Below are 19,280 nucleotides of genomic sequence, written 5' to 3' on the forward strand. Positions count from 1 at the left end.
CAATTCAATGCAATAGTCCTTCCTCACTCCATGGCTTGTTCTTGCCTATCCTGTCTACTGAACTTCATTTCATCACCTTCCGTACCAATTTACAGCCCTGTCACAGTCCTGCATTGGATCCCACCCCCTGCTAATCTAATTTAAACTCGCCCGTGTAGCACTGGCAAACCTGCCTGCCAGGATATTGGTTCTCCTCCAGTTTAGGTGCAACCTGTCCCTTTTGTACAGGTCACCTCTGCCTCAGAAGAGATCCTGATGGTCCAAAAATTTGAATCCTTGCGCACCAACTCCACAACCACGGATTTATCTGTCCTATCTTCCTGTTCCTACTCTTACTAGCGTGTGGTACTGGGAGTAATCTGAATATCACTACCCTGGAGGTCTTTTTTAATCTGTTGCCTAACTCCCCACGATTTTGCAGGACATCAATTTTCCTACCCATGTCCTTTGTGTTGACATGTACAATAACTTCACGCTGCTCCCCTTCCCCTTAAGATTGTCATGCAGCCACTGGATCCTGGCATCAGGGAGGCACCTGAGGAACATACCATCATTGAGTCTTGTTCGCTGCCACAGAATCTCCTGTCTGTGCCCATAACTAATGAGTCTCTTATCACTATTGCTCTGCCTGACTTTACCTTCCCCTCTGTGCCTCAAAGCCAGGCTTGATGTTACCGACCTGAGTACTGGTGCCCAACAGTATCCAAAATAGCATGCCGATGTCAAGAGCAATAACCACAGGGGACTCCAGTACTCTGTGCTTATTCCTTTTCCTGGTGGTCACTCATCTACTTTCAGCCCCTACCCCAGGTATTACTACTTCACTTTAACTCCTATCAAGAGTCCAAGTTCAAGAGTTCAAGAGAGTTTATTGTCATGTAATCTTCTCAGGAAGTAGAGGCGTGATGTGCTTTCTTTATAATTGCATCAGTGTTCTCGGACCAGGAGAAATCTTCAGAGATGTGCACGCCCAGGAATTTGAACCTCTTGACCCTCTCCACCATTGACCCATTGATATAAACGGGACTGTGGGTCCCCATCCTACCCCTTCCAAAGTCCACAATCAGTTCCTTGGTTTTGCTGGTGTTGAGGGCCAGGTTATTGTGCTGGCACCATTTGGTCAGTCGGTCGATCTCTCTTCTATACACTGACTCGTCCCCATCAGTGATACGTCCCACAACAGTGGTGTCGTCAATGAACTTGATGATGGAGTAGTATGCAGGGTGACTTGGACAGGTTGGGTGAGTGGGCAGATGCATGGCAGATGCAGTTTAATGTGGATAAATGTGAGGTTATCCACTTTGGTAGCAGAAAGGCAGATTATTATCTAAATGGTGTCAAGTTGGGAAAAGCGGAAGTACAACTGGATCTGGGGGTCCTTGTTAATCAGTTAATGAAAGTAAGCATGCAGGTACAGCTGGCAGTGAAGAAAGCAAATGGCATGTTGGCCTTTATAACAAGAGGAGTTGAGTATAGGAGCAAAGAATTTCTTCTGCAGTTGTATACGGTCTTAGTGAGACCACACCTGGCGTATTGTGTGCAGTTTTGGTCCTCTAATTTGAGGAAGGACATTCTTGCTATTGAGGGTGTGCAGCGTAGGTTTACAGGGTTAATTCCAGGGATGGCGGGACTTCATATGCTGAGAGATTGGAGCGGCTGGGCTTGTATACTCTGGAGTTTTGAAGGATGAGAGGGGTTCTTATTGAAACATACAAGATTATTAAGGGTTTGGACATGCTAGAGGCATGAAACATATTCCCGATGTTGGGGGAGTCCAGAACCAGGGGCCACAGTTTGAGAATAAGGGGAAAGCCATTTAGTATGGAGAAAAAAAACACGTTTTCTCACAGAGAGTTGTGAGTGTGTGGAATTCTCTGCCTCAGAGGGCGGTGGAGGCCGGTTCTCTGGATACTTTCCAGAAAGAGCTAGATACAGCTGACCACTTCATTGAATCTCGCCAACCTTCCACCACCTTGCAACAGGTATTGGAGGAGATCAGACAAATTTAGCTTTTAGTTTTGGATTGTGGTTCAAGGGCTATAAAATAATGTGTATGGGGGATTTACCTTTAGATTCCAGGTATTTATTTTATGAGAAGTTGGTGTGAGAGACTACGTGAAGAACCAGCCAACTCGCATTCGCGTCAATCTTCAAAGCAACTGTATGAAACCGCAGACCACTTGCACCAAATTAAACTATTGAAAGATTATAACGCTTGACTTACCAAATGATCTTTATGAGATTCAAGGATGGGAGTGGAGGGCATATAGTCTCTCACTCCAACTTCTCATAAAATAAACAAACTTCAAATGGTAAACTCTCGTTTAATCTTTCTATTTTATATCGAAGTCTCGTGTAGCCTTCGAAGCTCTGATTTCATGCAGTAAACCAATCTATGTGAAAACACTAAACAGATAAACCATAAATGGTACAAAAGACATGGACATTAACAATATGATGCTACCTTTACATAGATGTACATTGCCCTTAATTGAACCACAGTCCCAATTGCCTTTGGGTTAGACAATAGCTCATGCAACACTGTTCAGAATTCTATCTGCATCTGTCCAGACATGTTCAACAAAATTTTATAACTTCTGAAAGTGCGCTTATCTGAGCCTCCTGCTGTTGCAAGAAAGTGATCAATGGGAAATATCCATTCTAATGGCTGCTGACGAGCCAGCTGCCCTGGTAGAGTGAGACTTGAAATGATTTGTACTCACTCCTGCTTTCAGCTGCTTACACTCTATCCATCTTGAAATAGTCTGCACCAACAACTCTTGCAAATCTATTATATAACTATGAAGAAACCTCTCCTTCATCTCATAGGTTCTGAATAACCTCAGTGTATCTTTTTACATAATAAACACCCCCAATCTCTGATCTGGTGGGTATGTTGTCGTCCAACTTGTACCCAACCGTGCCTGTTTTGTTTTATGAGTTCGTTCACATAAAATGCTACACTTATGTCAGATATGAGCGAGAGGTCCAGACGGAGATTGTGTAAAGACTGTGCTGTTTGTGCTAAAATCAGTGTCATAAGCATGACTAACTTAAAAGTAACTGCTCCAACATTAGGGATACTGCTGATGATAATCTGCATAAAAATGTATACTGATTTTCATTGCACTCTACTTTAAATCTAGTCTTTTGAGTGTTCAGATAAAAGACACTTTCCATAACCTTAGTTTCCAGTGGGTGAGAACCAATGATTTATTGTCCCACTTATAGTACTAGATACAACGACAAAGCAGTACAAGCAGTGTCAATTGCGCTATAACATAGTCGCTTCTCTTAAACCCAAACTGAAAGAAAACCACAAACCTCTGCTACTTCTGTTTAAAAGTATATCATGTGTTTCTTCACAAAACTTTCCATACAACCATGCAGTAATAGATGCACGAGAAATAGATTGAACTCGCCACCGCCCGTGTCTACGAGCAAATATAGGAGCTTCTTTCAGTGGACTTATTTACAATGGAAGCCCAGGTTGAATAGGCCAATTTGGCACTACTTTCATTCATGTTGCCTCGTCTTGAATTATCTTAGGAGGCATCTACTGTTAAATACCTAAGTCTTATCTGTGGGTAGGGTCCGAGACATATCTGCAGAGTTTAGGACAAAACCTAAATATGTAATAGATAATGCCGGCTCTAGTATGGACTTTCGTGGATGAATAACAAACCCTAGATATTCTAGGAGAGCCTTGGTTGCTGAGACATCTATCTCTGTGACACCTGATCTCTTCCTTACAATAAGCATGTCCTCTATAAACACCATGCCAAAATGCCCTTTAGATCTGAGTAGGGCAACATCGACTTTAGAATCTTTGTAAATAGCCTAGGGCTAGTCAACCCCTTAGGTAGAGCCTAAAATTTCCACAACTGGCCTTGCCAGATAAACCTCAGATATATCCTGTGATTCTCGTGTATTGATATGGAAAAGTATGCATCTTCGAGTTCGATTCAGGCCCTAACGCAATCCTCTGTAATCAGCTATTTTGCTGAATTAAAATGATCCATCTTAAAATGGTTATACCAAGCACATGTTCAGACTAGCCAAAGCCCAGGCATCCTCCACTTTTCTTCAATCTTGAGAAAATATTAGAAATATACCCCTCTTGTTCATGGTCAGACTGCTCATCCTTTTGTGAAATGTCTCCGTTTCAACTTGGATAGCCATAGGTTTCTCTTTAGACTGTATGTACGTAAATCTTGGCTTCTCTTGCCGCTGAGAAAATTAATCAGCCAGAAACTGAATCTTATAAGCGTTTATGATTTGTAAAATGAAAAGATCGGAGGTTATCTGTCCCCATCTGTTGTTGAACCCTCAACCTATCTCCGACTTGAATATCGTCAGCACATCTCATCTGATGGAATAATATTCACATACCTCAACGGCCTCCACATCATTGTCGCTTTGCTGTCCAAATGACGAGACAGATGGTGGCTGTAGATGTGATCAAGGTAGTTTCTAAGTAAGCACTTGCTATAAAAACCACCAAGGCTGCCAATAAAATCATAGACAAAAGGTGATTATCATCCCCTGCCACCAAGATCCAGCAACCCCTGAGACTGACACCACCAAATATGGCCTTAGGCGGATGATCAGTAGCCTCAACAGACCCTAGATTTTGCTCTGTCCCCTTGGCTCAGGCATCGTGGCCAGCTGGGGAATTATATGTGGAGTGTGCTGCTTCCATGGTGAGTGCTAAAACCTGCGAATAAAAAGCCCATCTGGCTTGGTTTTAATTTTGTAGCCTGGTACTCTGACCAGCCTCGGTGTAGCGGTATCTGCCACTCATTTGGTAGGGATGATATGCATGCAGGTAAATGGGAGTCTTACCTACAAAGGGTGTCTTTACCACACTCACCGCAGCCTTGAATTCCTCTTGCAAGTCTTTTACTTGCTAGCCCAAGTCTTCTCCAAAGATATACTTGCAGACTGCACATACTAGCCTTGCACAAAATTAGCATATATTGGATTCATCTCAGGCCGATACCATCCTAACACAATTGAGTTTAAACTGTATTACAGAAAAGTGTTAAGGCATTTACTGCAATTCAGTCAGCTGAGTTCTCTCCACCAACCTTGCAAAGGCCGTAATCATTTGCAAATTTTCTGAGCTTGCTGGCGTTTAAGGCCTTTTGACTTTGTTTTACCCTTCAGATAGCCCCAATTAGTGGCATTAACCTACGGACGTCCAGTGTCTGGCAGAAGTGAGGACTAGCATACTATCCAGCAGCGTCCTGCATGATCTTCTCAATCAACTAATGAGAAGTCAAGTAACCAATGCTACTTGCCAGTTTTTCCTCCAACGGTTCTCCTATCCCATAAGGGATGGCAAATTTAGTCACAAGTACCAGCAGATCGTTATAAGACTTGAGTTGATGCATGTCATCCACCAGGGCCGGCCTTAGGAGGTGCGGGGCCCAATTGGATAAAAATTTGTAGAAATATAAATAAATAATTATAAATGAGTCACGTGCCGTGAGTAACATGACAATTCGGGGGAGGGTTCCTTTCACAGCATGTGGAGAGTCTAGCCAGGGGTAAAGTTGCGAGGAGGGAAGGAGCGTTGAGAAGGAGAGGGTCGGATTCATGCCAGTAACACTCACTCACCGCTGCTACGGTGCTCCGGGCCCCACCGCATTGTGGCCGGGGAGGGAAGCAGCTTGCGTGGCTACGAGCGGCCTCCATCACCGGCCAGCGGAACCGACTGCCATCTCAGTGCCTTCTGCCAGACCGCTCACCTCTGGCAGTGCTCTCCGACTGAACAGTGAGGGGACCAGCTCAAGAGATTCAAGATTCAAGATTCAATTTAATTGTCATTTGGACCCCTTGGGGTCCAAACGAAATGCCGTTTCTGCAGCCATACATTACAAACAAATAGACCCAAGACACAACATAATTTACATAAACATCCATCACATTGCTGTGATGGAAGGCCAAAAAAAACTTATCTCTCCACTGCAAGATCATAGAGCGGAGTGGGTCAGCGGGCGATGGATAACATCACAGCGGGCGGTGGAGCTTACTCCTGTGTCCAGCGCGAACAAGGGATCAATTGAGGTTGGACTCCTCGCACCCAACGACAACGACCCGATATGGAGTAAGCTCCACCGCACGCTGTCCTATTATCCATCATAGCCCAAAGCTGACCGGAGTGGGTCTCTTGAGCGGGGAGCTAATCCCCAGGAACCAATTGACCCCCATATGGAGTCTCACCGCACCCCTATTATCCATCGCCCGCTGACCTGCTCTTGAGCTGGATAATCCCCGGCCGACCCCCTCCTTCTCAACCCTCCTGCCCTCCTTACCCTAGGACAGACCACCTCTGAAAGGAACTCCCCCCCAGCAGCGCTGTCCTTTTTCAGCCGCTTCCCACTTTACAGCCGCTTCCCATCAGCTGCTAGCAATGAGGGATAGACTTGGCTATCCCTCAGTACAGCAACATCGTTCTTGATGTTGCTGTACTGAGGGATAACGAAGTCTATCCTTCTTGGCTAACAAGCTAACCTTCGGCCTCCAAGATGCAGGTACATTTTCTAGCAATGTTACAAAATTTTGAGATTTTTAAAATCAAGTCTGCAATTTTATCTAACTCTGAAATTGAAGATAGACAAAAGCTGGAGTAGCTCAGCAGGACAGGCAGCGCAGTGACTCTGGAGAGAAGACCCTTCTTCAGACTGAACTGAACTCACGTCGGTGAGAGTACTTTAGATTGTCTGAAGAAGGGTCTCGACCAGAACCGCAACCCCCTCCCCGGAGCCCCTGCCCGTCACTGAGCCACCACAGACAGGGAGTTGAAGGTAGACACAGGGGGGTCCATCTTCAACTTCAGAGCCAAACAAAAAACACAGAGTACTGGAGGAACTCAGCGGGCAAGGCAGCACCCGCGGAGGGAACATATCACTTATCAGGAGCCGCCACAGGCCAGGACTCTCCCCCTCTCTCCCCCCCCCCCCACACACACAATACTCCAGGTGTTGTTATACTAGAACTCTGTATAACTGCAGAAGGACTTCTTTGCTCCTATATTCGATTCCTCTTGTTATAAAGGCCAACATGCCATTGCTTAGCGCTAATGGCAGGTACTCGGGAAACGTGGTAACTCGTGAAGATTTTTCAACATGTTGAAAAATGTCCACGAGTAAAATATACTCAGGATGTAAACATTTGATACTTTTTAACACAAAGTCATACCGTAGTAGCTCGTGGGTTTACCGTAGTAGGACCTGGTGTCCTATATCACTATTGTATGTTTGTAGATGACATGTGCATGTACCTTTAACATAGTGACCTCACCACTACTAACCACTCCCCACATCACGTATAATTACAACCTTCCAACCCATTGGTCCCTCTCTCTAGTTCCGGTGACAGACCACGAACAGCTAGGGCAGCAACGTATGTGTATCATGAATAAACAGTAGTAAAGTCACAGTGTGTTATGACTCCTCTTTACATAGTGTCACAATTTTACCTTTGCGCCTCCCATCTGTCGGGTTTTCTTTACTTTTGACCCAGTTCCCCATTGTGTTTTTTTGTATCTCCCGTGCCATGGTTATTTCTTGCCGTAAACCCGATATGCTTGTCTTCGACTCAGACATTGCCCATCGGTGGGGTGTCTTTAGACATGACTTCCAACACTATGTAACGATCGCCCATCCTGCTGCCACCCCTGCGACACAGGCTTCTCTGCTTCTCAACCTGGCTGGTACCGATGCCCTGGAACGGTCTTAGTCGTTTGTCTATGGTGCATGTGAAGATGCTCGGGACCCGGTATGTCTTATGGTTAAGTTTACCGCAATGTGCGACATCCCCACTAACTGCATTCTAGAGCGTTTTAAAATGTTCACCCGGCGTCAGATCCCTGGAGAGTCAATCGATAACTATATCGCCGCATTGCGTTGCCGCCTGGACGCGCTGACCCCCGATCAACTGACCCGGGACATTCTAGTGTATGGCCTTCAGGATGAAAAACTAAGGGCTGAACTTCTGCGGAAGCACGACCTGTCTTTGGACAAGGCTCTGCACGCCTCCCGCATGGCTGAGGCTGTCGCCTCGGCGGTGTCGCCTGCCGATCATGACATTAACTTTACCAGTGTTGCTGTCCGCCGGCAGTACGCTGGCCCGCAACGGCAACGGGGTTCCCCTGCACCCGGGGGTAGCAGCCCACAGCGTTGCCCCAACTGCAACTTTGCCTCCCATCAGTTTAATGTGTGCCCTGCACTGGGCAAAACGTGTAACTTTTGCAGGAAATTAAACCATTTCTCTGCCGCTTGCCGCTCCCGTGGGAAGCCAGTTCCTGCTCCACGGCGAATGTTAAACAACCTTGCTCAAGCTGATAGCGCGCTTGGTTCACAGTACCAGCCTGACGAACTCCCTTTGTCTGATACAAGTTCCTCCCAGGGGGAGACCAGCATATTTTCACTGTTGGATGCACCTGCACTGATAACGGACCCTTCGGTTCGTGTTACTGTCAACGGCTCGACCTTCACCGCCAAACTCGACACGGGGGCCGTGGCCAATGTAATGTCAACAAGCCTCTTCAGGAAGATAAGGACTGATGAGAAAGTTACCCCCGATAACTCCCTGTTGCATGCCTACGGGGGAGGCGTGCTCGTTCCGGTGGGGAGGGCTACCCTGCACTGCAAGGTACTGCAGGCCTCTCGGCCCCTCACTTTTTATCTACTGGATACGAACAACATCACCCTGTTGGGCACCCGGGCGTGCCAGGAGCTCGGCTTGGTCTCTTTCCACCGTGAAATCCACCAGGTGCGGACCCTTATGGACCCCCTGCGCAAATACCCTGACCGCTTTGACGACAAGCTGGGCAAGCTGCCCTGCAGCTACAAGATCGTTGTCGACCTCGGTGCTGAACCTGTGATCCGTCCAACACACCGCGTCTCCTTCGCCATGAAGGACAAGGTGGAGTCAACGCTGCTCAACATGGTTACCATGGGCATCCTGAAGGAGGTGAGCGAACCCACCTGGTGGGTCTCCACCATGGTTGTTGCTGCGAAAAAGGACAAAAGTGAAATTTGCATTTGCATCAACCCCAAGGACCTGAACCTTGCCATCAGACGCCCACACTGCCCCATGTGAACAGTGGAGGACGTCGCTGCACAGGTTGGCCCGGCCACTGTCTTCTCGTTTCTCGATGCCAAGAGCTCCTTCTCGCAGATACCGCTGAACGAGCGGTCCTCCTACCTGACTACCTTCAGCACGCACTTCGGCAGGTTCCGATTCCTCCGCATGCCATTTGGGATCAACTCTGCCAGTGAGGTCTTCCAGCGGACGATGGAGCAGCTGTTCGCCAGTCTACCGTGTGCCATCATCGTTGACGACATCCTGGTCTACGGTAAGGACATTGCAGAGCACGACCTCCACCTCCGTCAAGTCCTGGACCGGGCCCGTGAAATCAACCTCAAACTCAACCCAAAGAAGTGCCGTTTCCACGTCCCGGAGGTCACCTATGTGGGTCACGTTTTTACGGCATCGGGGCTGAAGCCTGACCCGCAGAAGACGGCTGCGGTCTCCGGGATGTCTTCGCCCACCGACGTGCCCAGCCTGCAGCATTTCCTGGGCATGGTTAATTACCTGGGGAAGTTCATCCCCGACCTCAACGAGCTGAGCGCACCCCTGAGGGAGTTGATCAAGAAGGACACTGCCTGGGCCTGGTTCCCACATCACCAGAAAGCTTTTGACGTTCTGAAGTCCAGGCTGGCCAGTACCCCCACTCTCCAATTCTTCGATCTACAGCGTCCCATTGTTCTTACCTGCGACGCCTCCAAGTTCGGTCTTGGTGCTGCTTGCCTACAGCTCCATGATGGCCTGCAGCTGCCTGTTTCCTACACGTCCCGCACCATGACCCCTGCCGAGCAGCGCTATGCTCAGATAGAGAAGGAGCTGCTTGCTGTGGTGTTTGCCTGCTCCAAGTTCTAGGACAATATTCTGGGCAACAGCTTCACGATCGAGACCGACCACCAGCCGCTGGTCTCTATCCTCAACAAACCGATCCACGTTGCTTCGTCCCATTTGCAGCGCATGATGCTACAGCTCCAGCGTTTGACGTTCAGAATTGTATATCGCAAGGGCAAGGACATGTTCATGGCCAACACGCTGTCTCGCGCACCGCTAACGTCCACCGATCGCCATCCATATGAATCGTCTGACCTGATGGTGCTTAACGTTAACATTGTACCTTCCCAGCAGATGCAGTCCCTGGTCAGCAACACTGCCAAGGACCCTGCCCTGCAGCATCTTGCCGACGTCACCCGGCAGGGCTGGCCAGACCGTTGTTCATCCTAGCCGGCTGGTACCGTGCCCTACTTCCTGGTCCATGACGAGCTCGTGCTGCACGATGGCGTGGTCGTGAAGGGACACAAGGTCGTTGTGCCTGCTGCGCTGCGGGACCAATACTTTCAGACCGGCCACCGCGGTCATCCTGGGGCCGAGGCCACTCTGTCTCAGGCCCAGAGTCTGTTCTACTGGCCCGGCATGGCCCAAGACATCCGGGAGAGGGTCTCCGCCTGCTCTATCTGCAATAGCCTCGCTCTCCATCAGCAACGGCAGCCGCTTCTGCAACAGCCTGCCCCCGAGCTGCCCTGGATGGCCGTCGCCACTGACATTTTCGAGTGGCGTGGCAAGCACTTCCTGATCCTTGTTGACTCGTACTCCAGCTGGTTCGAGATTGACCAGCTGCACTCCCTCACCTCTTCGGCCTTTATCGGGAAGCTGCGCCACCACTTCTCAACCTTTGGCTCCCCGGCAAGTCTTCAATCGGACAACGGCAGCCAGTTCTCAAGTGCCGAATTTCGGAGTTTCGTTGCCAGCTGGAACTTCCGACACTATACCAGCAGCCCAGAGTGCCCGCAAAGCAACGGCTTGGCAGAGCGCGCTGTCCGCAGTGTTAAGGACTTGCTGGAACACTGTAGACTGTCCCATTCTGTCTTTTACCTGGCCCTCCTCAACCTTCGAAACATCTCCCGCAACCCTGCCTTGGGCTCGCCAGCACAGCGACTGATGTCTCGCACTACGAGACCTCCGATCCCGGTGACCCAGCAGTCCCTCGTGCCCTCTGTTCTCCAGCCCGCTGCCGTCCAGGAGCACATTGCCCTCAAGCAAGAAATCCAAAAGCGCTCCCACGACAAGTCCTGCCGTCACCTCCCGCATCTGTTCCCTGGCCAAGTCGTCCGGATGCAGTCCCCCTCCGGTCATTCCAGGCTTCCCATCGTCATCGGTACTGCTGGTTTGCCACGGTCCTATCTAGTCGACCATGACGGTACCATTTACCGCCGGTCCCGCCAACATCTGCAGCTTGTCAACGAGCCCCCACCACCGCCTGCCGACCCCTTTGCCCCCCCGCTGTCTGCCACGTTGCCTGCCCCTCCACGCATGCCTCGGTCCCTGCCTCCTCAGCTCTATCAGCCCCGCCCTCCAACAGCCAGTCCTCCCTTGCTTGCCCGTCTTCCCGCTGCTGCGCCTGCTTCCCCTCCCCCGTCTCCATCCTCTCAATCTCCTCCCGGGTCCCCGGTTCGCTCACCTGCACCTGCTCCTACTCCTGTTCTTCCTGCAGAGGGGGGAGATGGCGAGCTGCTTACCCTGTCCGTGCGGGTGGTCAAGCCGCCTGTCCGTTGTGGTGATTTTGCTTAATTGTTTGCTTACCTGCTCGTAGCGTATGAGACGTGGTCGCCCTGTCACTACTGTATTGCTTTTCATTTCCAAGGGGAAGGATGTAGATGACATGTGCATGTACCTTTAACATAGTGACCTCACCACTACTAACCACTCCCCACACGTATAATTACAACCTTCCAACCCATTGGTCCCTCTCTCTAGTTCCGGTGACAGACCACGAACAGCTAGGGCAGCAACGTATGTGTATCATGAATAAACAGTAGTAAAGACACAGTGTGTTATGACTCCTCTTTACAATGTTCATGATGGAAATAAGAATACTCTGTATATTCATTACCTTTGAATTGTAATTGTATGTAATCCTCCCATAATTTCTGAGTTCCATTTCACAATATCTATCAGCCATACAGAATGTTGCAAGGTAATACCTTGCCCAAACTCAGTTGTATCTTTCTATCAATAAATATCACAAAATATGCCATTGTTTCAGCCACATTATGCCAAAATATAGAATGTAGGTTATTTGTTATCAATAATCCCATCCCAGAAACAACAGTACTTAAAGAACATTTGCGAGCGTGTACCATAGGTTGATCCATATCCAACAAAATGTTGTGATAATTGCATAAAATGTATTATTGTCTAAGAAATTTTGTGTGGAATGATAATCCATCTCAGTACTCATTTAGGCAAGTCCCAAGCTATAGATACTTTTCCCCCACCCCAATCCCCCTCGCCCGATCTTCATTGAACCTACCATTTGACTAATATTTTACTCAGCTGCTGTAACGTTTCCTTCCTATCAAAATCTCTGTAGCATCTTTGTCCCTATCTTCCAATTCCCACTGAAATAAAATACAAAACTTTCGACAAATATTTAGCAGCAGGATCGCTATATAAATGCAAATATATGGTATTTTATCCTAGCATCCCCCCCCCCCCCCCCCCCTGACCACCGCACAAGAAGCGTAACTTGAAGCGTTACATTTGGTGACGTTCGAAATGGACCAGGAATGAAAATTAATAGCTATTAATCGATTAACAGCGAGCTACGAGGTTAGATTGACATACCTGTCAGAGGGCTAAGAAACAATCCTGAGTTGACGGCGTATTGTTTTAAGTGAGCATTTTGCAGTGACCTCACCTTATATTCTGGTAAAATATTCCTCATTGTCCTTCTGGAATTCCTTTTCAGAATTTGAACCACATATCGGCAGGAAAGACACTGCCGGTTCTTATGGGGCCCAAATAACATTTTCGCAACGTAAAATTAGATTAAAGTCATCCCAAGAAGCAAGATTATATGTAAAATATATACGACTTACCCTTTGTTTTGTCCAGTTCTTGCGATCCGTCACATTGTAGGCGTTGAGGGCATTAGAAGTCGCTTTTTATTTTAATCCAATTATTAAATTATTAAAATGATTAAAAAACGAGAACGATTGATTTTTCTTCAGCAGCTAGCAGCCTGAGGAAATCCGCCTCCGACAAGCAGTACAAAACCTGGATTTTAATCCCGCCCCCCTCTCACCCCTCAAAGGTCACAAGAGTCGCACCAAGGCCAGTGGCAGGCAGAACTGCAGCGCCGCTGAAGGAAGGTTTTGTAACATCGGTACCTCATGTTTCCCAAATTGAGGAACTAACTAGCTGAGAACAAATTTTGGTATTAAAGAAAAATTAATTAAGATTTCAAAAATACAAATATTAATTTAGGTTTTCATTTTAACTGTTCCTTTTTAGCTGCTGGTCAAATATAGGATATAATAGACGAATACAGGTTACTTCACTCCAAAGATATGGTTGTACAATTCGAGGGATAATACAACATGAGTTATTACATACTATTGGTTTTAATCACGAGCAAAATAGAAGTGACCGTGATACATACGTGACCATCCTATTTGATAAGATTATCAAAGGTAAGAATGCTTAAAATTTATGTTTACAACTGTTGAACATTAAACGTGATATGGCTAATTAGTGATGAAAAGTAAATATTTGGGATCATTAATAAATGGTAAAATATTATAAATTGGTATTTCCTGCATTTTACTGGTATGTACTAGTTGCAAATAAATAGATTCAGGAAAATGTAGCTAGGATTGGATTAGAGAATGCAAGACATTATGTTTTGATATTTATGATACCTAGGAATAAGGAACATTTATCCTCACTTATCGCTAACTTAGTTATTGAGGTGATCACTACTTATTGGTAAAAGATCATTCCCCTGAGCTAATGGTGGAACTTTTCTGCTGTGTCAATCTTGGCTCTACACAGAAGGTAAACAGCAGACCATCACACATTTACAAGTGTACATTGTAATTTTTAACTAATTTATTCATGGATAATAAATATATTCTCATCATTCCTAATAGTTCCTTTAACAGCTAGACTTAGTTTGATCAATCTCTCATAGATATGAATATATAAAATGGATTTCCCCCTTTTTTAAGTATACTAAACATTGGCTGCATCTAGGATCCACACAGAAACTGGTAAAATCACACAAATACAGTAGCGATTTTCATTTTGAATCATATGCCCAAAAGTAACCGATGTTCCCTTCACAAGCTGCTGGAAAAGCCAACGGTTTTTATGACATTGCTACATTGATAACTGGAAAGAGCATCTGATCTTAAAGGGAGTTGACTTCCCAGCATAATAGTAAGATTAAACGAGAACTTACCAGTTTGAAGTTTGATCTTTATTTTATGAGGAGTTACGATGAGGGACTAATTGAAGAACCCCGTCCAGCCGCACGTGCATCAATCTTCAAAGCAGCGGTGTGAAATCACAGGTAATAGTGACTGAAGTATAATAGTAAAATAAAAGAAGACTAGAACTACCAGATGACATTTATGAGGGTTGGGAGCGGAGGGCACGTAGTCCCTCATCGAAACTCCTCATAAAATAAAGATCAAACTTCAAACTGGTAGGTTCTCGTTTAATCTTACTATTTTACTTTGGAGTCACGTGAGTGACTACGTGAAGATTTTGATTTAAATCTTTTTATTTGAATTTCACAGCAATTTGCATACATACAATGATAACAGACAGTGACAGTCAAGGCATAATTGTGCAACAGTATGTAAGCGACCCTCAAAGCCCTTACCCTTACCCACCTTCAACCCACCCGAATCAGGTCGGAACCAAACGGGGACAAACAACACTCACATACATACACATCCACACAAATATGGTAAGATAAGCAAAACAAAAACTGCTAAAAAAAAATAATAATAAATTTTTTAAAAAGGGGGTCACTAATAACAGTAAAAAAGTAAGTAATTAAATAAATAAGTGTGGGGAGGGGGGGGGGGGGGTTAAGGGGAGAGCAGCTGCAGTAGAGCAGAACAATGGTGGAGAGCACTCAGTCCTCTTCCGAGTCCGGGGACAAGTTGAGAGAGTTAACAAGTTCCAAGAAAGGGTTCCATGTATCTAGGAATGTCTTGGTAGAGCCTTTGAGAGAGAACCTAAGTTTTTCAAGCTTTAAATTGTAAAGCACCTCCTTAATCCAGCGGGTGTGTGTCGGGGGACAGGTGAGCCTCCAGTTAAGCAAGATCAGTCTCCGGGCTAACAAGGTTGTAAAAGCTAGAACCCGTTTCACCGCAACAGAGAGGTTGGTGTTGGGAGGGGTACCGAAAATGGCTGACAGTGGGTTTGGAGGAATAGTCTGGCCGTAGGCTCTGCTTATCAAGTCGAAAGCACTCCTCCAAAAGGCTGCTAGCTTAGGGCAAGACCAAAACATATGGCTATGGTTGGCAGGGGATTGATTACATCTGTTGCAGGTGTCCCTAACAGCGGGGTAAATTCTAGACAATCTTGCATTTGTGTAGTGGACTTTGTGAAGGACTTTGCATTGGATTAGGCCATGACGGGCACATATGGAGGAAGAATGGATCAAATCCAAGGCAGAGTCCCATTGCTGGTCTGTTAGTTTCGTATTCAGCTCACCCTCCCACGCAGCTTTTAATGAGGTATGAGGTTTCAATATAACCGACCCTAACAAGTTATACAAAACAGAGATGCATTTCTTCCGGTTGGGATCTAGAGCTAAGATGGTATCGGTCAGGGTTTCAGGGGGGCGATTTGGGAAATGGGGGAATGTCTTCTTCACAAAATCCCTAATCTGGAAAAAACTAAAAAGGTGGGAGTTTGGGAGGCTATAGTTGGACGAGAGCTCCGCAAAAGACGAAAAGATGCCATCCTTGTATAGGTTTTTGATACTACTGATACCGTTGCTATGCCAGGTTTTGAATGCGTGGTCTGTACTTGAAGGTTTAAAGATGTGGTTTTTAAGCAGTGGGGTCAAGATGGAAGGGCCTTGTAAACCAAAGTTTTTCCTGAGTTGACTCCATATCTTGAGCGAGAGGGACGCAATTGGGCCTGCACCCACAGATGTTATAGGAAGGGGGAGTTGGGAGCATAGGACAGACCGCAACGGGAGATGTGAACTCGCCTTTTCCATGTATAACCAGGTCGGTAGGTGGTCGCAATCATCATTCATCCAATACAGGAGTTTTTGCAAGTTAGCTGCTCAATAGTATCGCCTAAAGTCAGGAAGTGCCAAACCGCCGTCACTCTTAGGAGACTGCAATATCGTCTTTCGGATTCTAGCCGGTTAGCTACCCCATAAAAATTTAGATATTGTCCTTTCTAATTTATCAAAAAAAGATTTAGTGATAAGTATAGGGACGTGCTGGAAAAGATACAGGAATTTGGGTAGGATGACCATCTTGACCAGATTTATCCGGCCCACGAGGGATAGCGGTAAAACTGACCAGCGGTCAAAATCTCTTTACGTGAAGATTTCAAAGCTCATGCCACAGACTCAAATCCCGGCCTCTCACTGCATTGATTGACTCAACATAATCAAATAATCAATAATGCATCAGCTATAACATTGCTTTAAACAAATTAATGGTTTATTTTTACAAAAAAAACAATAGTAACACCTCTATCCCAGGGGGAAACTATATAACTGAACTTAAAACGGCAAATACCCCCAGCCTTGCAATTGGCTTATGATAAAATATTTGGAACATCAGTTCACTGGACCATCCTGCAGCCTCGAGGATATGGTCTATAGGATCGTTCATTGTCCTGGCTGCTGAAGTTGATGCCGCCCTGGTGGAATGAGATTTAAAATTATGTCAATCCCAGTGCTTACCAGAACCTGCTTTAGCCACCTTGAAATTGTTTGCACCGACACCTTACTATGTGTTTTTATGTGGCTAATGAACAATGTTGACATTGTTCCTCTCAGGGTTCTGGTAGCCTCAATGTAATGGTATAAACATGACACTACACACTGGCGGGAATCCTTGGGGTATGCCGAAAAGATAATCTTACACCCTGACGCCTCTATTCTACTCTGCTTGAGTAGATCATAAACATAAAAAGTGATGGCATCTGCTGATACCTCCATCCTCTCTAGCCACAGCTTCTGTAATGTCTGCACACGTTGGGCTGATACCAACGCCATAAGCATGACCACCTTCATGGTGAGTTTGGCTAGAGATAGGACTATGACAGGAGTCCACTAGCGAAGCAGCATAAGAACTTTGCTTACATTCCAGATAACCGAATACCTGGGCTTGGGAGGATTGGAATTAAAAACTCCCTTCATAAATCTAGAGACTAACGGATGTGTCCCCACTGAATGTAATTCTGACACCATGGGTAAATATGAAGACAGAGCACTTCTGGCTGTATTGATCGCACTATAGCTTAACTTTTGATCGAAATAGAGAGTTGACAAGAACTCTAGCACATCTGGGATGCCTGCAGTTTGATATGAAATATTCTGCCGTAAGCAGAGCACCTCCCACTTTCTTATCGAAGAGATGTACTGCTTTTGGGTACTATCCCTTCAGGCCGCAGTGATAACATCCACGGTGCGATTGGATAGTCCTCTCCCCAGGTATGGTCTCCTTAGAATCTGCAAATTAACAGATCAATACGATCATGTAAAGGATGTTGATCGGCAGTTACTGGATTCACCAGTAGGTTTTTGTGTTTGGGAACAATCGTGAGGCTGAGTAGCCATCTCCAAAACATGAGCATACCATGGCTGAGTAGGCCAGTCAGGTACCGCCAATAGTCCTGCTTGATCTTTTTCAGGCATTGACAGACGAGGCAGAATGGAGGAAATACATATATGAACATGCCACCCCAGTGCAGCGAGAATGCATCGACAACTGCTGCCCCAGGATCTGGTTCCCACGAAACGTATTTAGGCAACTGGTGGTTTAGTCTGGATGCAAACAAATCGATATCTGGCATCCCAAACCGAGCAACATCATTTTCAAATATATCATGGTTTAACGTCCACTCTATGTTGTCATTGAATTGTCGTGACCTTGTGTCTGCGACTATGTTGAATCTACCTGGTAAATGGATTGCTGAAATCCAAATGTTTCTGTCAATACACCAGCTCCAGATCTGATTAGCCAACCTATTACAAGCTTTCGACTTGACTCCACCCATATGATTCAGATATGTTACTGCAGTAGTATTGTCAATTTGAACCTGCACATGCACCTGACCTTTGGTAAAACAATAAGTCCATTGAATGTTCCCAAAAGCTCTAAATAATTGATCCCTCGCAATTGCAGAAGAGATGCCTCATCGCTATTCCATCTGCCTCCACAGCTGGAAAACGTATCAGTAGCACCCCAACCTAGGCCACTGACATCAGTCTGTAAGACTATGGAAGGTGGGTCAACCAAAACTTCCCTGGAGCTAGTTGCAACATTCATAATCCACCATTGTATCTCAGAAATGGCTTCTGCTGGCAACTTCATAGGCCTGTCAAAATGGCCTGCATGTGCCCTCAGTGCTTGGTCTTTTGCTTGTTGTAATTGTTGATAATGCAGAGGCCAAAACTGCACAGCTGGAAAAGCAGCCACCAGCTTACCAATCAAGCTGGCTACCTGTCTAATTGAGGGTAGTTGTTCCTCAATAAGCTTGACACTTTCATCAATTAACTGCTTCCTTTTATCACTCGGCAGAGTTACTAACATGTGATCTGAGTTAATGGTGAAGCCCAAGTAATCAATAACTGCTGTTAATGGTGAGTTTAACAACTGAAACAGATGATTCAGCTGCCTCCCGAGTGTTCCCTACAATCAAGATATCATCCAAATAGGCCATTACCACATGACCCCGAGTTCGGAGTAAGCCAAGAATTGGTTTTAACAAATTGGTAAACAATCTCGGAGCTGAGGTTTATCCATCAGGCAGTGCTTTGAATTGCCATTATTGACTCATCCAACTAAACTTCAAATATCTCCGATCATTACAATGAACAGACACTGAGTAATATGTATCTTTGAGGTCTATGCTTGCCATATAACACCCTTTGGAAACCAGCTGTTTAGCAGTAGAAAAGGTTTTCATTTTGAAATGTCTATACTGCACAAAAGGGTTGAGGCTCGTCAGGTCCAGAATGATTCTACACCCCCCATCCTTTTTAGACCTATGAAAAATACTTGACACAAACTGATGGGATTAACAAACCGACTTCTCAATAACCCTTTTTTTGCACAATATCTCAAGCTCTGCCTGCATCTGCATATTCTCTTTGAGTGTCCGACGTGGGACATGCTGAGTGGGCAGACTCACAGTAG

General features: G+C 46.0%; 1 protein-coding gene across 2 annotated transcripts in view; it reads left to right on the forward strand.

The window, feature by feature from the left end:
- The window catches only part of LOC129705895 (astacin-like metalloendopeptidase), a 165,422-nt gene that overhangs the window by 73,554 nt on the left and 72,588 nt on the right, over positions 1–19,280 (forward strand). For both annotated transcript variants that reach the window (XM_055649791.1, XM_055649792.1), the window contains one exon: positions 13,387–13,565. In XM_055649791.1, the coding sequence (XP_055505766.1) occupies positions 13,387–13,565 (179 nt within the window). The remainder of the gene's footprint in view (positions 1–13,386; positions 13,566–19,280) is intronic.

The sequence above is a fragment of the Leucoraja erinacea genome, chromosome 18 (assembly GCF_028641065.1).
Source record: "Leucoraja erinacea ecotype New England chromosome 18, Leri_hhj_1, whole genome shotgun sequence".
In the NCBI taxonomy this organism is placed as follows: Eukaryota; Metazoa; Chordata; class Chondrichthyes; order Rajiformes; family Rajidae; genus Leucoraja; species Leucoraja erinaceus.